This window comes from Chlamydotis macqueenii, chromosome 1 (genome assembly GCF_036417535.1).
Source record: "Chlamydotis macqueenii isolate bChlMac1 chromosome 1, bChlMac1.mat, whole genome shotgun sequence".
In the NCBI taxonomy this organism is placed as follows: Eukaryota; Metazoa; Chordata; class Aves; order Otidiformes; family Otididae; genus Chlamydotis; species Chlamydotis macqueenii.
The window spans coordinates 63,629,066-63,647,856 of NC_141556.1; the positions used below are offsets into that span (position 1 = coordinate 63,629,066).

General features: G+C 46.7%; 1 protein-coding gene across 1 annotated transcript; it reads right to left on the reverse strand.

Moving 5' to 3' along the window:
* Positions 1-91: 91 nt before the first annotated feature.
* Positions 92-17,895, reverse strand: LOC104487581 (cystine/glutamate transporter). The gene is made up of 12 exons (XM_086740159.1): positions 17,631-17,895; positions 14,712-14,838; positions 13,877-13,992; positions 13,067-13,192; positions 10,499-10,598; positions 10,365-10,409; positions 10,055-10,178; positions 9,633-9,736; positions 7,715-7,811; positions 5,064-5,213; positions 2,420-2,594; positions 92-1,538 (listed from the first exon to the last, which is right to left on the reverse strand). Exons 1-12 carry the CDS (start codon positions 17,824-17,826, stop codon positions 1,474-1,476), a joined length of 1,425 nt encoding a protein of 474 aa, XP_086596285.1. The 5' UTR covers positions 17,827-17,895; the 3' UTR covers positions 92-1,473.
* Positions 17,896-18,791: the final 896 nt, after the last annotated feature.

The window sequence follows — 18,791 nt, forward strand, 5'->3', positions numbered from 1 at the left end:
CCACGCTGGTGCTCTCCCAACTTCATTTAGCACAGGAATGGGAAGCAGACATAACAAGAATAGTAATTCTCAGTTGCTTTGGGAAAAAAAACCCAACTTATTTATTTCCAGATCTTGAATGGTGAATTTTACAAATTTTAGTAGATTACATTGGGTTGGTGAATGGTACTTTGGTTGTACTCTAAGTACATAAGTGCTTGATAGAAAAGACTAAACATGCTCCACATTCTGCTCTTTCTCTCCCCAGCAGTCATTAGAGGAGTCTCAGCGTGCCACTTCCCATCTTTCAGGAAAAGATTAACAATAAAGTGATTTGAAAGTGCTAGTTGCTGTTGTATCTGGACATACCGTTGTCACGTTAATAATGTAAACCAAAGTAATGCAATAACAGAAACCTTTCTTATGTCAATAGTTCAAATGAGCATTTAGATATCAATTCAGCAAGTCATTGACCGCAGATGTGAAGTTAAATCTCTAACATGAAATCTTTCATGTCTTCTTACAGCATCGAAAGACGCACTTACTCAGGAACCTGCCCATGTCTCATCAGTGGTCTTGTCTAACTAAAGGAGAAATTGTATTTCACTGGAGTTGGGCCAAAATCTGAATTTTCGACTTCGCTGGTAGTACCATGTGAGGGGTGGGACTGGGGAGCTGGGGGAGGGATCAGGATCTATTTCGTCATATTCTTGTTGATATTTAGCTGATTTTTAAAATGTGTTTGTATGTTTTGAAGTGTCATTTCAGAAAAGTAAAATTCAAGATTGAAACATTATTTCAAAGCAAAATAAACTTATTCTGCTTATACAACAAATCAAAATGTTCTGATCTTACTTTGTTAATATTTGAATTTCAAAGATTTTTAAAATATCTTCTCATTAACCCGAATCTGCACTTTCTGATGAATCAAGTTTTATCCCCCTGCCTCCTCCTTTCCAATTCACCTACCTTATTTCTAACTTTTTCTCCCCACCCGTTTCCCTTCATAATACTTGTCCACAGCATGGCTACTGCAAGGCTTCAGTTTGAAACCTGCATTTAACTTCCATGTATTGGACTCTAAGTTGTTCAACATGCTCCCTTCCTCTATTTGGCAAGTTAGGAAATTAAAAAAAAATAAATTCTTGTGTTGTTTTTTTTTTAAAAAAAAAAAAACCCTACACACTATTTTACTGAGGACTGGACTAGGCTGCAAAGTAGGATCTTGGGTTTGAAGACACTGCAGGCAAAGCAAGCTTAATGTAGAGAACTAGGTTGTTCTGCTAAAAAAGAAGAGGGCAGAAACAGATGTGACACACTCATCCCAATCCCGATTGGCAAGCTTAGGAACACTTGCAGCAAGGTTTTGGCTCAGGCTCATCCTCATTTGCAGTGATTAAAAGAATAAGAGCATGGCTTGCTTTTGGTAGGATCAAAGGTATCAGAAATGGAGTAGGTAGATTTTATCTTCTCCTGTGAGTTCTGACGGTCTTCTCAGTAAGTCTTGATTTCTTGTTGGACTACTTCCAGCAGTAACTGTAGTTTGTGTGTAAGATAATCTGAAAGGGGAAAAAAAAAAAGAAGAAGAAAGTTTAGTTCAGAGGAAGTCTTGAGATATGACTGAAAATCAGAGCATCGGCATTGATGGCTGGAGCACTTTACATTAGTAATCACTGTATCTGTTTCCTTTCTTGCTGTATGTTTTTTTCTATTCACTGATTACTGATACACCTCAGCCTAACATCAAATCAAAAGAAAACAAGATTCAAGACTAAAATTATAAACTAAACTCAAAACCAGGCTTTTGCTAGACATTGCTTGGAGTGGAGGTGTATTTCATTTACACACCCATATCTGTGCCCAAAACCATCCTGGCCTCTTCACCAGATAGCCCTCAAGCAGCACCTTCTCCTACCAGTCCTCCCCCCAGCCTTTGAGCAGATACGTTTGTGTGCAGGGTTACCGTGTCCAGCTGTCAGTCTCTCTCCATCCTAACTCTTGATCTTGTTGCTCCGTGTCAGCCAAATTTGACTGAGAGGTAGGTGGTGATCCCAAAGATATGATAAAGTTTAGTAGGAACCAAGGCTGGGGTGCAAAACCGACCCTCTCTGTTACCCCGTTGGTAGACCTCAGGACAGGTAGACCTGTCTTTTTTAAAGCAACGAGTCAGGCTGGTTTATCAGTATATTCACAAGCCAGGTGGACACAACCCATGCGTGGCTGCCACCCAACCACAGCACAGCCTACCCCTCGTCTCTTCGGCTGCAGAGGCTGTGTCTTCAGAAAGCCATTGAAGGGGTGGCAGGGGTCGTGATTTAGGTTTCATGAGGTCTGTTGGTCATGGAGCAATTTGCGTTAGAGGTGAGCACTGGGAACAAACCAACAATGCCCACCCCCAGCATGTTTAGGTCCAGAAGACAAACTCAAATTGCATACTTACAAAAGGGGCTACGGCAACAATTTGACATTTGCCTATGGATTATGAGGTAGTACACTGGAAAACCGCTTAAAACCATGGTGCATCCGATGCTAATGTTCACAGGGTCTGAGTAGAAGGACATTGCCACGGTGAAGAGGCAGATGATGGTAAAAGAGACAGGAACAAACAGGGGAACCTGGGAGAAAAAGCACAGACGATTCTCAAGCAAAACTGATGGCTGCGGCAAGTCAGCCTCCATACATGCCGACACACTCCATCTTAAAGAAGATGAGAAAAATCATACAGCTGTCCTGCACACTGTTTCTGGGCAATCAGTTGTGATCAAGTAGGATGCATAGAACCAAAATTGACTCATACCTCCTAATATAAGCCTATACACCACTGCTCTCTGGAAGCACGTGCACGTGTACCTACTTGCCACCTGTGCCACCTCAGTCTTTGGATCCAATCTCAGCCAAGCTACTCTTCGCCATAGCTGTCAGAATGAAGGAGCCACTGGTCTCACCTAGGGTGACAATCTCTTTTCCGGTTACAGAGATCCTATTTTGGATGCTGACCATGCTGAGCTGGAAGGGATCAGTTGCTCTAGCAATGGCAGCCATCCAGCCACTAAACTTACATGCTCTGTCTTTCCAGCCCGAGCATCCCCTGCCAGCCTCTCCTACGTACCCGTGCTTATGCCACCCGTCACCTTAAGAGGTGTGTGAGAGGATCATTTCCTCCTCTTACCGGTGTTGCCTGACCATTTTTAACTCAAAATGCTACAGGAAGCAAGATGTACCAGCACAATCACATGTATTTTATGGTTTATTGTCCATAAGCTGGTGGCAGGAGACGACCTCTCCCTGGCCACTAGAGCGCAGCACATGCCCGCGCCGCCTGCAGATCACCGGGCGTCGCGATTGAAGTGGTTGTAAAAACCGGGGAGAGGGGGGAAAAACATCAGCCAAGCTGACCAAAAGCCCAGCATTTCCCTCCCTCACTTAACCTGCCTTTAGGAACCGTTAAAAGTCTAAATCTCTATCTAAATCAAAATGGGGCAAAATCTCAGCAACTGAAAACACCTCCAGTGCTATCCACTAAAAAACTTCACCCCAGGAAGCTTGGTTTAAGAGAAAAAGACAAAACTTATTTAAAATCTGGTTCTGGGTGACTACATGAGTGCAGCCAGCCAACAAACTGGGAAGCTTCAAGGTCTCTGCTAAACATGCTGCCTCCAGCAAAGACCAAGAAGAAAAATCACCCCAAGCTACACATTTGGCCTCACATGGCTCGGGAAGGAGCCCTGGGAGCTGCGGGATGCATTTCTGTCCCCTGAGTTTCTCCTTGATTGGCTGCCTGGTGCCTGTGGCCTTGAAGGTCTCCTCTCCTCCCCAGGAGTTGGCTGGAGGTACTGTGCAAGCGCAACCAGAAAGAGGAACAACCTGTGCAATATCTCAAGCACCACTCTGGCCAAACGCCTTCTGCACCTTCTCTGGCAGCGGGAAAGGTGCCCCAAATGCAAAGAAGTTGCTCCAGCACCAGCACCAGCTCCAGCTTCTCCAACTGAGACGAGGAGACCAACTACACCCCAGCACCCAGCGGTGTGAAAAGGGCCACTGGAGGAGCCCAGCTGGAGGCTAGGGAAAGGCATGAAGGGACAAGGCATCCTTCAACTTCCCCTTGAGAAATCCTCTTGAATCTCCTTGCTTCCCTCTTTCCCTTTCACTTTTAATGCCTCTCACTGCTTATGACCACTGTTCTGAACATGCTAGAGCTTTGCAGGTGTACATGCAGGGCAGTGCCAGCGCAGTAAATCCTGCGTTCTCCTCCAAACTCGTCCCACCAGCAACAGGAAAACAATGCGTGCACCAGTAGTATTAGCTGGAAACCAGCATGGAAAAGGTCTGGATGTAGAATGTGTCAGGCAACTCCTCAAACCCCACCTGATGCCTGGGCTCTTGGTACAACGGGTGGCCCACAAAGGTCACGCACGGCTGTAGGCTCACAAAGCCGCTCTCTTCTCTCCCTAGCACGCAAGAAGGAAGGTCCTTCTCTATGGGGACACTCACTGCCCTGTCTGTTACCTGCTATTATCTGGCTGCTGAAAAAAAATGCTTTGTGGTACGCAGGCACGCACTGCGTGCATTCTCAGGGCCTGCAGCAGTCTTTGCTTTGCTGCTTTGCACTATACAATTTTTTTTTTTTGTGCCAGCAGATCATTCCCCTTAAGTCAGGTTTGCTCCCAGGATCCCTCCAGCCATGCTCTTTTCCCAGGCCTGACACCCTCCTGCTTCGCAGCCAGAGCTGAGACACTGAAGTAATATCCAGACAACGGTCCCTCCTTGCAGCCTACAAGAGACGAGTGTGGAACTGCCTTCTGCACATCTCCCAGTTCCCAACCTGAAACTTTGTCCCCTGGAGCAGGCTGCCGTCTTACAGATGTGACCAGTGACACCATGTAGAACTGGCTTTATAGGATTTACCACATCTGGCTGTCTGGGCACATCAACCAATTTCAGGAGCTCCCCACATGCCTTCCTGAGCTATAGGGATTGAGACATCTTAGAGCCTAAAGGCAACCATGGCCACGCAATGCTCTAATAATTACCAAATAAGAGAGAGAAATTACAAGCCCGGCCATTAAATATGTGCCATTCGTTACCTTGAATGGGCTGTGCAGTTCTGGGTGGCGGTGGCGATGGACAATGAGCCCGAGGGTGGCTAATCCTATGAAGAGCCATCGGGAAAAGCTGAAGAAGTTCAGTAGATGGTAGATATCTCCGATACACACCATGGCAGTAACCAAAGGGAACTGAGCATTGTGAAGAGGAAATACAGTCATTAAAGCCTCACTACGGTCCTCAGACTAGAAAGGGTAATATGGATCACCTCCTCCAGCCCCCTTGCAATCTACAGGCAGCTATTTCACGGCCCCAACATTTCAGAGGTCAGAGAGCTTTACAAAACAGTGTCACAGGCTGAAGGCAAAAGGCCTAAATGAGCTATTATGATGTGTGACAGAAAGGAGCAATCCTTTCAAGATCAACAGCATCTTTGATGCTTTATGTCCTAGGCAGGGCAATTAAAACATGCATGATCCAAAAGCCAGTGCTGGCGGTACAAATGCTACCTACCACGACACCCACTAAGTTTTTAGCAGGTCCACCAAGCAGCAAGAGGCACTGCAGCACAGTTAGGATGGAGCTGAACCATTGCTGGGAAAAAACCAAAACAAACCGAAACTAAGAGTATCTCTGCAAATACTCATTCCCTGCATTTCTACCACATCTGGGAATTTCAGTATTTTTCTAATAGCTAAAGCCTCGCAGAAGTGGTTTCATGGGACAATACCAAGCAGCAACTGCAGCAGATGGTAGCGACAGTGTTTTTAAAAGGTGTCCAAGGCTATAAGGCAGGGACTTTGAGATAGTGGATTTGGTTACCACTGGTGGCACAAGGGGACTTAATACTTTGCAGCTATTTCCAGTGTTCCACCTTCTTTATTTTTCAGAGGCTGACTCAACACCCTTTAAAACTCCTCAGCTTCTCCACGCTTTGCAAGTGTCGTGGTTTTGTTAGTGAGGGGGGGCCTAAGGTGGTAGCTTCTGTAGGAAACTGCTAGAAGTCGCTCCCCTTTGTTCAGGGGACTCGGCCGGGCCTAGGGCGGACCTGCTGCTGGCCAGGGCCGAGCCGATTGGTAGCAGAATGTTCCGTGATAATGCCTCTGCAATAACGTATTTAAGAAGGGGAAAAAAAAGAAAAAAAAGGGAGAGAAGAGAAGATGTGAAGAAGCTGAGCGGGGGCAGAGGCGGAGAGGGGGAGGCGCAGGCCTCATGGGCCTTGCAGGCCTCACCCTCTGGCCTCTCGCCAGGCAGCCGACTGGGCCCGACTCGGTCCAGCCCGGCTGCAAGAAGTGAAAAGGAGATGAGAAGTGAATAAGACGTAAAAAAAGATCCTGAGAGACATCTACCAGCCTGTTGTGAGGAACGGCTGCAGACGCCAAGGTCAGTGAAGAAGGAGGGGGAGGAGTAATGCGGCTCCTGGCCAAGATTCCCCTGCAGCCTGTGGTGATGACCATGGTGGAGCAGGTTGTCCCCCTGCAGCCCATGGAGGTCCACGGAGGAGCAGAGATCCACTTGGAGCCCGTGAAGGACCCCGTACCAGGGGAGGTGGATGCCTGAAAGTGGCTGTGGCCCGTGGAGGGCCCGCTGGGACAGCTGTTCTGAAGGGACTGCACCTCGTGGAAGAGATGACCCACGCCGGAGCAGTTCCACGAAGGACTGTGGCGTAGGGGTGGGACCCCACAACGGAGCAGGGGAGGAATGTGAGGAGTTCTTCCCCCGACCATGAAGCAGCAGCGTGAAACAACATATGATGAACTGACCACAACCCCCATTCCCTCTTCCCCCCTGTGCCGCTCAGGAGGAGAAGGTGGTAGAGATAATGTTAAGCCTGGGAAGAGGGAGGGGTGGGGGGAGGTTATCTTGTTCTCTGTCTCATTATCCTGCTATTTGTAGTAATAAATGAATAGTTTTCCCCAAGTCGAGTCTGTTTTGCCCGTGACGGTAACTTTAAGGATTTCTCCCTGTCCTTATCTCAAACCTCGAGCCGTTTTTCTTATATTTTCTCTCCCTGTTCTCTCGGAAGGTAGGGGGAGTGAGAGAGAGACTGTGTAGTCTGGTCCCGATCAGGGTTGAACTACAACAGCAAGCGAGCCAGGACTGGAAGAACAGGCCAGCAGGTCGAGGGAGGTGATTCTCCCCCTCTACTCTGCCCTGGTGAGACCCCACCTGGAGTACTGTGTCCAGTTCTGGAGCCCCCAACACAAGAAGGACATGGACCAGTTGGAGAAGGTCCAGAGGAGGGCCACGAAGATGTCCTCTTATGAGGACAGGCTGAGAGAGTTGGGGCTGTTCAGCCTGGAGAAGAGGAGGCTCCGGGGAGACCTGATAGCGGTCTTCCAGTACCTCAAGGGGGCCTACAAGAAAGATGGGGAAAGGCTGTTTAGTAGGGCCTGTTGCGATAGGACGAGAGGTAATGGTTTTAAAATAGAGGGGGGTAGATTTAGATTAGAAATTAGGAAAAAATTTTTTACGATGCGAGTTATAGAACACTGGAACAGGTTGCCCAGAAAGGTGGTGGAGGCCCCATCTCTGGAAACGTTCAAGGCCAGGCTGGATGAGGCTCTGAGCAACCTGACCTAGTCGGGGATGTCCCTGCTCCTTGCAGGGGGGTTGGACTACATGACCTTTGAAGGTCCCTTCCAACCCTAACCATTCTAACAGGGCATGTCACACAGTCAAATCTCCTTACCATTAACATAACAGCAGGAAGGGGTGTATGCCTTCGAATGTGGATCATGGAGAAGAGAGGAGGCCACTGTCCTTCCCTGGAAGCCACAAACAGAGTCCTAGGAAAAGACGGGGAGCCCTATGCTTTAGCATCCCACATCCAGACTAGAAATGAGATCGGTTCGCTGGACTGACGTGAGGCCACAGAGCAACCCCCCCGCCCCCCACCACCACAGCACAGGTCTGCTATTCAAGGTCACAGTTCTGCCTTTAGCCGCAATTTTGGGGCATTTTGAAGAAAAACTCAATGTTGAATTCCCATAGCTCTCTCAGGACCACTTAGTTCAACGCAGCACAGAGCCTATCAGCAGGACCACTGGCAGCATCACCTTGGGTGGCCCGTTAGCAGAGAGCTTTGGGCAAGTCCAAAGTGACCATGAACAAGTTCAGGCTGGAAACAGAAGCAAGAAAGTTTCTTGCCATTAGAGAAGGGGTTAATCTTTCCAGTAAGAAGTGGAGGAGTCACAAACTTCAATTCTTTATAAAAGAGAGGCTGGTGAGTTTATAAAAGGGAATTGTCAGTCTTGACGCCTGTATTCATAATATATATCTCTCTCTACCTCGCTCTCTATCTTAATTTTTTTTAAAGTGCAATTTCTTCAAACAGAGTATTTTTAATCCTCTGGCCAGCTGTTGGAAATATAGTTTGGTGTGCTGCCTAGAGGCCAGCTAAGCACAAGACCAGCTACAAAATGACAGCAGAGAGCTCCTTGCCTTCATCCCTCCTTTGACTCATGAAAGGGCAATTAGGGAGAAATCACTGCATCCAATTTTATAAACTTAATATCCACAAACAAACCATGCCAGAGCATCAGCTGGGCTGGAGCAGGGCCCAAAGCAGCTGGGGCATGAGTGTAAAACTGGTTTTATTGCTGTCTCTGTGGTTTTGCAGGGGTGTGGCTGGCCAGCAGCCAGGGAGGCCCCATCGCTGTTTATATGGCCTTTCTGCAGTGATTATGTTAAGGGTGCCAGGATCGGGGAGAGAAAGGTGATAGGGACACGCAGAACCTCTGTGCTGTCTGGGGACTTCTTATCCTGAAAGAAAACCACTATCTAGAGGAGCTAACGGGGAGGATTCTCCGCACCTGTATTTAATACAGGACTTCAGGGTAGTGGATCAAATAACGCATTAGCTTTCGTGCTATGAAACAACCCTTTCATATCAACTGAGTTTTCCGTTTGCAATCGAAGCTGTGAAACAGAACCAGCACCAGAGAGTTCGCTCAGCTCCTTGGGACCAGCATGACGTGCTTCTCCATGAGCTCTCCCGTCCTCTCCAATTTCAAGGCTCCCATGAGGACATGCAATGTAGTAGCCAGTGAAGCTGGCAAGATAATTTTTCCATGGAACAAAGCTTTTCTTATTGCTACAAGAGCCTCGACTATTGCTTTAGGAATAGCCCATCCCTGATAACATTTCACAGACCTCAAAGCAAAGTCCTCGAGGGAGATTTTGCCTTTGGCCATAGATTCTCACAACAGAGGGAGCAGGTGCCCTGCAGCAGAGCAGCTGGGTGAACCCAGCGAAAGATCTCTCAATCTCACTGAGCAGCTGCCAATGTCAACAAAGCCTCTAGTTCACCAGAAACATTGATATTTCGCTTTAAACTGCAGATTTAAACTGAAGGGTGATGGGAGAAGATCAAAATCTTTGTTTGTGACCAGCCCTGGATACCAAAGCCTGAACCTGGCCAGAAATAGAAAGGGCAGACTCTTAGCCAACAGAGGTCATGCTGTAGTTGACATCCTGGGAGCCAAAGGCCTTATTTTTCCCACGAGAGTGGCTAAAATGCTATCACGTGGGTAGGCAGTTGCACCGGTCACTGGTGTTTCCCTCCAATTCAGTAAGCCAAAAGAGTAACACATTCTTAGGCACATGACCTTGAAAACGTGAAGATTCCTCCATTCATGGTTCCAAAGCAGGACAGTGCAACAAGGACAGGGACCACAGAGATCAGGCTTTTGAAAGCTCGCTGCACAAAGCTCTGGAGGAAAAGCAAGAGTGACTTTAGGAATGTGTGGTGATGTCTAGACAACATCAAATTCAAAATTAAAAAAAGCTTCCTCCATTGAAGGAGTAAACTATAACTCATACATCTTGCCTTTTCTATTGTCATCTGCAGTTTACCTTTCATTATCTCTTGGGCAAGACTAAAAGCTGTTACTGTTGCCCAGTAATCCAGAGAAATGACAAAGTGACAAAGGATTTATAGGAAAATCATCTCTGAAACATTTGCCATGACCACCCCTTCAGCGTAAGCTGACCCTACTGAAGAAAGATAACAGTAGGAGTGATGACTCACCACAGCCACAGCAGGAGAAGCCAGAACGTCTTGTGTTCCCAGGACCGTGTAATAGGAGACGTTGGTGAGCATGTACCCCACAATTACCGTGATCACGGACACAATGACAGCCAGGGGGATATTTCTACAAGAAATAGGAAGAGACATACGCAAGAATGAGATGTTTTTCCTTGTTTTGCACAGCATTACTGAAGATTGCAGCTGGTGTTGGTTGGGTGAACCCCCAAACTTATTTCCTCCCATACTGTATTTGGGAAAGCTGAGGTACCCCAGAGGCTGGTAACCCAAGACGCCTTCTTTCCAGCCTTACCGTTCAGGTCTGACCAACTCTTCACGCACAAAACTGGTCTGAAACCTGCATGGTGGGAAGAGACAAGGAGAAGGTTTGAGCCAGGTCTCAGGTACCAGTCTGCCACCCATGAAGTGCCCTCCCATCACACCTACCAGCCTGAATATGCGAACATGCCTGCGTAAAAAGCCAGAGGCAGCTTATCCAGAACCAGCGACTGTTTGTCAAAAGCATCCTGGAAGTTTTCGGTGTGGCCTGCAGAAGAAACAACAGACACGGAGCAGAGAAATGTCAGGGATGGGCTTCCTTCCCACGAGATAACACCTCTTGTACCTCTTGCCCAGACCTGGACGTGTTTGTGACTTCCTTGGAGCCAGGAAGATTTGTTTCATTGCTTTAATTTTCAGTGCTGTGCTAATGTGGTTACCTCACAAATAGTGACAGAACAAATCCATCCCCAATCCAACTATGGGAGACATTTCAGGAAGGGCAACAGTGGTGGCTTGTTTTGTTTCAGACAGAGCCTGCTGTGGGAACAGGAGATCGTGGAGGCAAGAGGACCCAAGTTGGCCTGTCCTTTCTTTAGGCCCCAAATTAATTCATTGGATTGACCCCCCCACCCCCCACCGCGCTTTTAGTTACCCCCCCGCCAAGTCCCCTAAGCAGCTGGATGCAGACTCCTCTTTGATGTGGTGCAGCCAGCAAAGCGGCTAATTCAGCTCTCACTGTGCTCCCTCCTGATCCCGCTGCCGGCGCACTGACCCCAGCCCCATGCTGGCCAGAACATGGGAACTGGGACAGAGAAAGGAGCAGGAGCAGGGACTGCCAACCTGGACCCCTGCTCTGCACGTGGTCCCTGCCCACTGCCCCTGAGGCTTGTCCGCAGAAGGAGGAACTGAGGACACAGAGGGCAAAGCAAAAAAAAATTTAAAAAGCAGAGGTGGCTTAGACAGAGATCTCATTTTACCATCTCCTTCAATTTTCCTAAAAGTTGTCGGCTTAAAATAACAACAACAAAAAAGAATTAAAGTCAGGATTTCATATATGAACCATATTTTATCAAACTCCAGAAAAACCTAGAGGAAGGAGAAACACCTAATGGCCTCTCGTTCAAAGGAAGATCAATAGAAAACACAGTCAAAAGGAGGTGTACTTCCAACATTTTCCAATCCGGGTGGCCCAAAGTTTGGGTTCCACATCTATATTCAGTTCCCCACATCAAAGTCTCTTTAAAAGCGAAAGGTGCAGAGCTTGACTAGTTGGGCTTTGCCAGGAAAGGGATGAAATGGCACGGAGCACATGGAGAAAGTGAGGCCCCTTCTATGGAGGTGCCTCTGGAAGGAGTTCTGTGATGAGATTTGGGCATTTGGGTTTGAAACGTTGGCCTAGCAAGACTCTAAAACAAACTTGATCCAAAGGGAAGGTAATGGCAGAGAAAAGGAGAAGAGTAGTACCAGAAAAAGTAGAACAAGGCAGGGGAATCACACAAACTGATTTAAAAGCACAAATCTTATTTTTAAACAGAAAAAAAAACCAGGTCAAAGAAATAGATTTGAAGAAAACTGAACCAAAATATGGGAGTAGGCCTGTTGGGGTAGTCTTTTTATGTTCTAAAATGATTGCTGATAAGTGATGGTGCATAAAAAGGATTTATTGTCTACAATACCATAATGAGTGATTTACGGTCCCCCATGAGTCACATTAAATACAACCTGTCATATTGGGGTCTCTTGGCAAATTCTCCGTCCAGATGTCACCAGCACTTATCTTCCTCACTGAAGGACAGGTGCCAGAGCTCCAGATTGTCATTTGAAGGCATTCCTAACAATAATGGCTCAGAATTTCTTGCTGCAGGGCAGTCCTTCCGTTCAGAAGTGCTGCCAGCTGGAGGGGATCTCTGCACGTTCAAAGGACCCAGCTCCAGACATCAGAAAGAAATACAAACGTGGAGCCTCTACTGCCTTTGTTGTTTTCTTTGCAGAGGAAGGTAATAGCGTGAAGAGGGAGCAGGCTTCATCCCTTGAGTGGGAATGCCTTCGGCTTTTCTATAAACTGAGGCTTGGATTAAAGCCAATACTCTTGTATCATTCCCAGAAGATACTACTGGTAAGTTTGGGGTTTTTTTTTCCCTCACTCTGGATGCGAGTACAATCCTCCATGAGTCCTTTGTAAGTTTACAAAGTTACTGCCCATCTCAATTAGGAGGTAAAAAACATTCACTTAAGTCACAAAAAAATTAGAGATGCAGTTGCCAGGGCTCAGCTGAGGGCTGGTAACTCATTACATAGCTGTGACTGGCTCAGGTCACCATGGGATGCTGTCACACATCCCTGATGTCCATCAAATTTGTGCTGCTTTGGAAGGATTTCAAGCCACACTGCAAACTGGCGAGTCTGACGCTGAAGAAAGACCATCCACAGAGGAAGGAGCCTGTACGACCCTGGGTAGGCTCACACAGCCTCAGACACCGAAGGGAGACTCAGTTTTGGAGAAAGCACAGCTGAGCTGGGTGCATCAGCCCTGATGGGGGGCCGGGTGCAATGATGCAGCTCAATGCCAATGACCCCAGTCTCAGATCCCAGCTGGTTCATGTCCAGCACGCAGGCAGAGAAAGCTTCTGCCAGCTAAAGGAGTGCCACGCTTGTCATTAGGGACCAATAAAAGCCATGGCAGGTGGGCATGTCGAGCACCCTCCCTCAGCTACGCAGCAGCAGCGCACTTACCCTGTGCCAGCAGCATCATCCCTGGCACGATGATGAGCATGAGCGCCAGGAGTTTGATGATGGAGAGAGCTGTCTGCAGCCGGGCACTCCAGGTGACACTCCAGGAATTGAGGGTGAGGACCATGTCTAGAGAGGAGACCACACTGCTACATCTATAGCCCACGCTCGACACACACAGGAAAAAAATACAGCAGCTCTCCCTGCTCTGAGAACGCTGGGAACAAAGCTGCATCTTTACAGAGAGGATGCTCAGGGAGAGACGTCGGAAAATATTACAGGTGTGACCTAGTGTACAATGCTTGAAGGGGAAGCTGAATTATGCTCCTAAGAGTGACCAGGAGCCTGGTTCCTGTTGGGTGATCCATGCCTGCCTGGGGGGAAGGTGTGAGTTTGCAGGGATGTCTCAGCAGCCCCCTTCACAGTGGACCCTGTGCCAGCACACACCAGCCCAGAGCAGGCAGGACAATTTTGTGAGCTGGGTGCACCAGACGAGGAGTCCAAAATCTAGACCAAAACCTAGACCCTTACACCCTCAAACCAGGCGGCATTTGCATAGTTGTACGTGAACAGTTTCTACCCTCCATACTTGGCACAATCCTTTGACCTAGGGCTCCAGCTGGTCAACAGGGGGGCCCATTCCCCTTCTTGGAGAACATAGTGGTCCCAAACCAGTGCCTAGGATCAGGAAGTTTTGGGTGGCCAAGGGGACCCCAACCCCACGGTGTTGCCAGAAGATAACCCCCTGTAAGCACCCTCGGTCTGGGCCAGAGAGGCCCCAAGATTGGCAGTCCCGTGACAGCTAGTACTTACAGTACCCCAGGAGAGACACGAGCTTCACGGCAGGGACAGGGGCTGCACAGGGGGCAAAAAACGGCTCCAGCATGTAGCGTCCAAACGCCAGAGAAACCACAGCACTGTTGGCAGGCCTGGGGTGGGGGGGGGGTGGAACTGAGTACAAACTGTAGTCTGCGAACGGCCAGAAAATGGCATGATGAAAAACTGCACAATACTCAGGAGGTGGGGGAAGTTTCCCCATTCAGCTTAATCCTGCTCTCCCATGCCAATGGTGTGGTCCCATAGGGTCTTTTTCGTAGTTTTTCTCAGTAAATGCATTGCAATCACGCGCTGCAAGAAGATTTATTCCCAACTTGAAAGCCAAAGTTGAGATTAATCATACTGAGCAATGCAGCGTGCTTCATATGTCCTGCTTCATCCCAGTTTACGTGAAGGATGCAGGTTATTGGGAGGGGAGGGGTTTCCTTTTAAAGTTAAAAAAGAATAAATTAACAAAATTCTAAAATATTATTTGACTCAGGGCTAAGCCAGAAAGTTCTCTCCACAGGAGAATCTGAAGAAGTTTCACACTAAAAAGAGAACATCTGAAATAAATCTGACATCTATTGTCAGTCTCTGAAAAATACCACGGCTCTTGGAGGACACCAGCTGCCAGGGGAGAAGACAAATATTCTTCAAGTACAAATCACATTGCCTCCTTCCTTTTATCACTGAAAATATTTCAAAGTTGTTCAGATTGTTTCTACTCTTTCCTTTGCTAACTGCCTAGATTGTTACCTGGCACTTGTAGGTTTTGGGTTTTTAAATCGTCACAGCATCCATCAAAAGGCAAACAAACAAAATCTCTTACCTGATAGCAAAAAACTCTGCCCACAGGAATAAGAAACTTGGCAGAGGCCCTAGTGTCTCCAAAATGTAGATATAATGTCCTCCAGACTTGGTGATTCTTGTTCCAAGCTCTGCATAACACAAGGCACCTGGAAAAGTTCAGGTAGAAATGAACCGAGTAAATCATCCCATGTTTTTTCTCTTTTCTGTACAACTTTTCAGGGATTGAATGAATGTGTTTAAAATAAGTAGCAAATTAGAGGAAGAAAAAGGCCACTCTTTTCCCTATTTTTGTGTGCTACAGTGTTTTGATGTTGACTTTTCTGTCAGAGTGAAAGAAATTCTCTGTTTTCTGATTAATGATACAACTTTTCCATGGAAGTTACAAGGAAAGGTGTGTGAAAGAAATGTTGCATGAAACTACAAGAGGTTTCCTTTGAAAAACGTCCTGGAGGTTTGGGTCCTCTCGTTTCTCATCGCAGTTAGACTGGCATAACGCTGCTTACAAGGCAGTTACAGTAGCTCATCTGGCAGGTGATGGCCAAACTGGTTATTTCAATCACGTTTTTGATCACAGACCACATTCCTGTGTCCTTATCTTGCATCTTCACATAAATCCCTTCCTTCATTCGAAGACACCAGACAGAGGACCTGGAAGGGCATCTCCTCTGAGAGGGAAGACCTGCCACCAGAAGAAAACACAGCCCCGATGGTGCAGAGGAAGGGAAACATCCACGTGAGAGGCTCAGTCAGTCTCTTCTCATGCGTTCACATACAAGTGCACCAACAGACCTGGAGACTGCCCGCTCCTGCCTTCACAAGCACCTGTGCGCACCCCTACTCCTGCGCCGGGGCACAACAAGAAACCCTGGGAGGGGTGTGCCGGGGAAGACAGCTTAAAAGTTTCACACAAATGGATAGAAACCTTTATGCCTCCATCTGTGCCAAGAAAATCCCATCTGTGTTTTTTCTATGAAGAAATTCATCATGCCATTTGGACATGTCTAAGTACAAATCTTAAGCCCTGCCTACACTGGATTCACTTGCTAGGTTAAACATCCTTTGTTCACCAAAAGAAGTCATAAAACACTTCATTTCTTTGAGCACAACTCTCCTTGCAAAGGGGCCGAGCACTGTTGGGATGTGACCCTGTCGGGTAAGACCATCTCTAACCATGCTATCTACTACTTTGCCTGGCTCAGGTGGCGGTGGAAAGAGAGCGTAGAGGAACCCAGTGGTGATACAGCTATGCCTCCCAGTCCCGTGGCGATTGTGCCATATTCAGGTCACACCAACGCTGAGAACCTCAATGTTTCCTGCTTCTCTGTTGGCAAATTTGTGCAAAATCCTTGTTCAAAGTCTTGAACATAGGCAGATACCTCCTCTCAGTTATTCCGGTGGGTCTCTTTACGTGCTTCAAGCGTGCATTTAAGTGCTTTGCTGAACTCATGCTATGGAACTCATATAAATGCCATACTTGAAAGGAAAAAAAGCATAAAAGCATAAAAGAAAGCAGGCCTTTCTAGCATACTGCAAAAAAAAAGTGTCAGAGAAATTATCAGGGAAGGTCATCAAGCTGATAAAAGGGAAGAACAAGCTGATAAACTTGGCTACAAAATACAATAACTTGGTAAAGAGGCTCCCAAGGCCCTTCCAGAAGAGGCTATCAAAGGATGCAACAGAGAGAAAAACCTTTCCAAGTGCAGAGCTTGAGCTACGTGACCAGGACATGCGTTATTTATTGCTCTGTTCAGTTGAAAGAAACATTGTGTTCACATTATGTTTTAAGATTTTCTTTAAGCGAAAGCTGCATCCCGCATGTACAGTAAAGGAGACCTGTGCCTAACAGCATATGCAGCAACGTGAAATATTGGTACGTATTATGCTAAGAAAAAGAATTACAATTGTTGCCATATTAACAATTCAATGTCCCTGTTTCTAAACTTACATGTACAGTGCCAAGGTGTTCCTTTCCACGTGGAGTGTTTCTCTTTTTTTTTTTTTTTTTTGTAAGTTACGACAGAAGAAGAATTTTAACATCATTCACCGAAATAAACTCCAGATTTCTCTCCAGATCTGAGAAATCTTGCAGTTGTCCTAACAGCACCTTCAGAGCATTTCTGAGATGGTGCTTTTATACAATTAATGAAGGAAATGAAAAGGCGTCAATGGTTTTACCCATTGTAACTTTGAGAGCCATGTTATTTCGGAAGAACTAGAATGAAACTGCTATCAAAAAGTCAACCTTTTGTGAGAAAAAGCTGATATTGAAATGCCAGAAACTGAGCCAAGGGTAATGCACAGAAAGCAGGGCTGAACTGATCTGCTCCATCTCCTTGCACCGAGGCAGCATCAGACATATCCAAACCATTTCTGACAGACACCCACCCGCCCACGCCTGGCTGGTGGGTACCTTGCAGCTCCCCAGGCAATCTGCTCTGGTGCCTCTCTGTCCTCAGAATGGGGATCCTTTAAGGCATGTTGAGACTGTCACTTCTTGCTCTTTTCACAGTGCCTGTGAAAAGCAGTGCGTAGCCCTCATACTCACAAGTGCCTTTTAGATGCCTGCATCTCCCTTCCACCTTAGAGAGTGAATCCTCTCATTTTCTCCCAGCTTTCCTGGCAGAGACTGTACTTTCTCCATCTGCAGTCATTGTCACTCCTCTGCCTTGGACTCACACATAATTTCATATTCACAGACTGTAAGCACTGGTATTTTCTCAGTCATCACAGGGGAATAATCTGAACTAAAGACCCCCTCACCCCCCCTTAAGGGGGTCACTCCTCTCACCCCTGGCTTGTTAAACCTTTGTTTCTGTTGCAGTAAGAACAGGGAAATTTTGGTCTATTCTGCTCCCATCTTTTTACATATAAAAATGTGCTGGTTCCCCTCACCTCCCAGGTGCTTAAACAAAGGCTGACAAAGCTCACCACCACTCACCAAACATCGAGAGGAGCCCACAGGCAAACCAGACAACAAGGGAGAAACCCACGCTGCCAGAGTTCTTCAGTACTCCTTTTGGGGAGATAAAGATGCCGCTGCCAACCATGCTGCCGATGAGGAGCGAGAAGGCCCTCAGCAAAGTTATCTTTTTCCTCAGAAAGACGGCCTCTTCTTCTTTCTTGTTTTTCCCCATGGCTCTTCGTCTAATCCCAGGGCAAGCTCATGTGTTCAGGAGCTACAGTCTCTCAAGTGTCCTCAAGGCTCACCTGTAAGACGAGGAAAGAGTTAAGGATTCAGGGGTTGTCTTTTCTGGAAAATATTTTTTGCAGAAGCCTGTCAAGATTATTTGAATCTGTTCTCCTCAGATGCTGGATGCACAAACGAAACTACAAGTGCATATAATGCACTCAACATCACCTCTCACATCAGCACAGCTCCAGAGAGGGACTGTTAGTGTTTTCTGCTTCTTCTGCCAGTGAGCACAGAGCATTAGAAGTGGTGTGCCATACTTCAGGGTATGATTTCCAAAAGCAACTTTGATGTCTAGACTGGAACTGGCCAGGTTAGGGTTAATTTAGTTGGACATAATTTGACAGAACATTGATATCAGCATGCTGGCAGAAAGCAGATTTCACGTTGCAAACCTAAAAATCAAGACCTTAAGGATCTCTGAGGTTTTCGGTTTGTTTTTTTTTTCTTTTGTTTTCTTTTTGGTTTGGTTTTTTTTTTTTTTGGAGGAGCAAAGAGCTCTGTTAGTTGGGGTACACAGATTATTTAAGCTTTTTTAACTTCCTGTCCATCCTTGCAGGATGAACAAATCCTGATTTTCTCACTAGGGCTTCATTTTATCAGTGTTTCTTAACATACTGTCAAGACTTTTTGCTATCAGACTATTGAAGAGTCAAGAATAAATAGTGTTTACAATTGTAAGAAAGAGCATAATCATTAATATCAGACATATAATTTCTTCTATTAGTATAAAGACTTTCTTAGTAACAACAGCAGGAGTCAAGAGATTTTCCTAGAAAACAGGGAACTTCAGACACCCCGGGGATGACACGAGTTGATCTAGATCCAGTTCTCTCGTGCCACAGTAACCTCCTACTTTACTGTCTTCTCTCTCCAGTCTCTCACTCAGTCCTAGGCTGGCTCCTTCCC

Excerpts from the sequence above, each read along its gene's own strand:
- LOC104487581 (XM_086740159.1), bottom strand. The coding sequence starts at position 17,826 with ATGGGGAAAAACAAGAAAGAAGAAGAGGCCGTCTTTCTGAGGAAAAAG. Across the intron at positions 10,599-13,066 it reads GATGATGCTGCTGGCACAGG|GCCACACCGAAAACTTCCAG; the intron begins GTAAGTGCGCTG and ends TTTCTTCTGCAG. Across the intron at positions 1,539-2,419 it reads TTGTTGCCGTAGCCCCTTTT|ATTATCTTACACACAAACTA; the intron begins GTAAGTATGCAA and ends TTCCCCTTTCAG.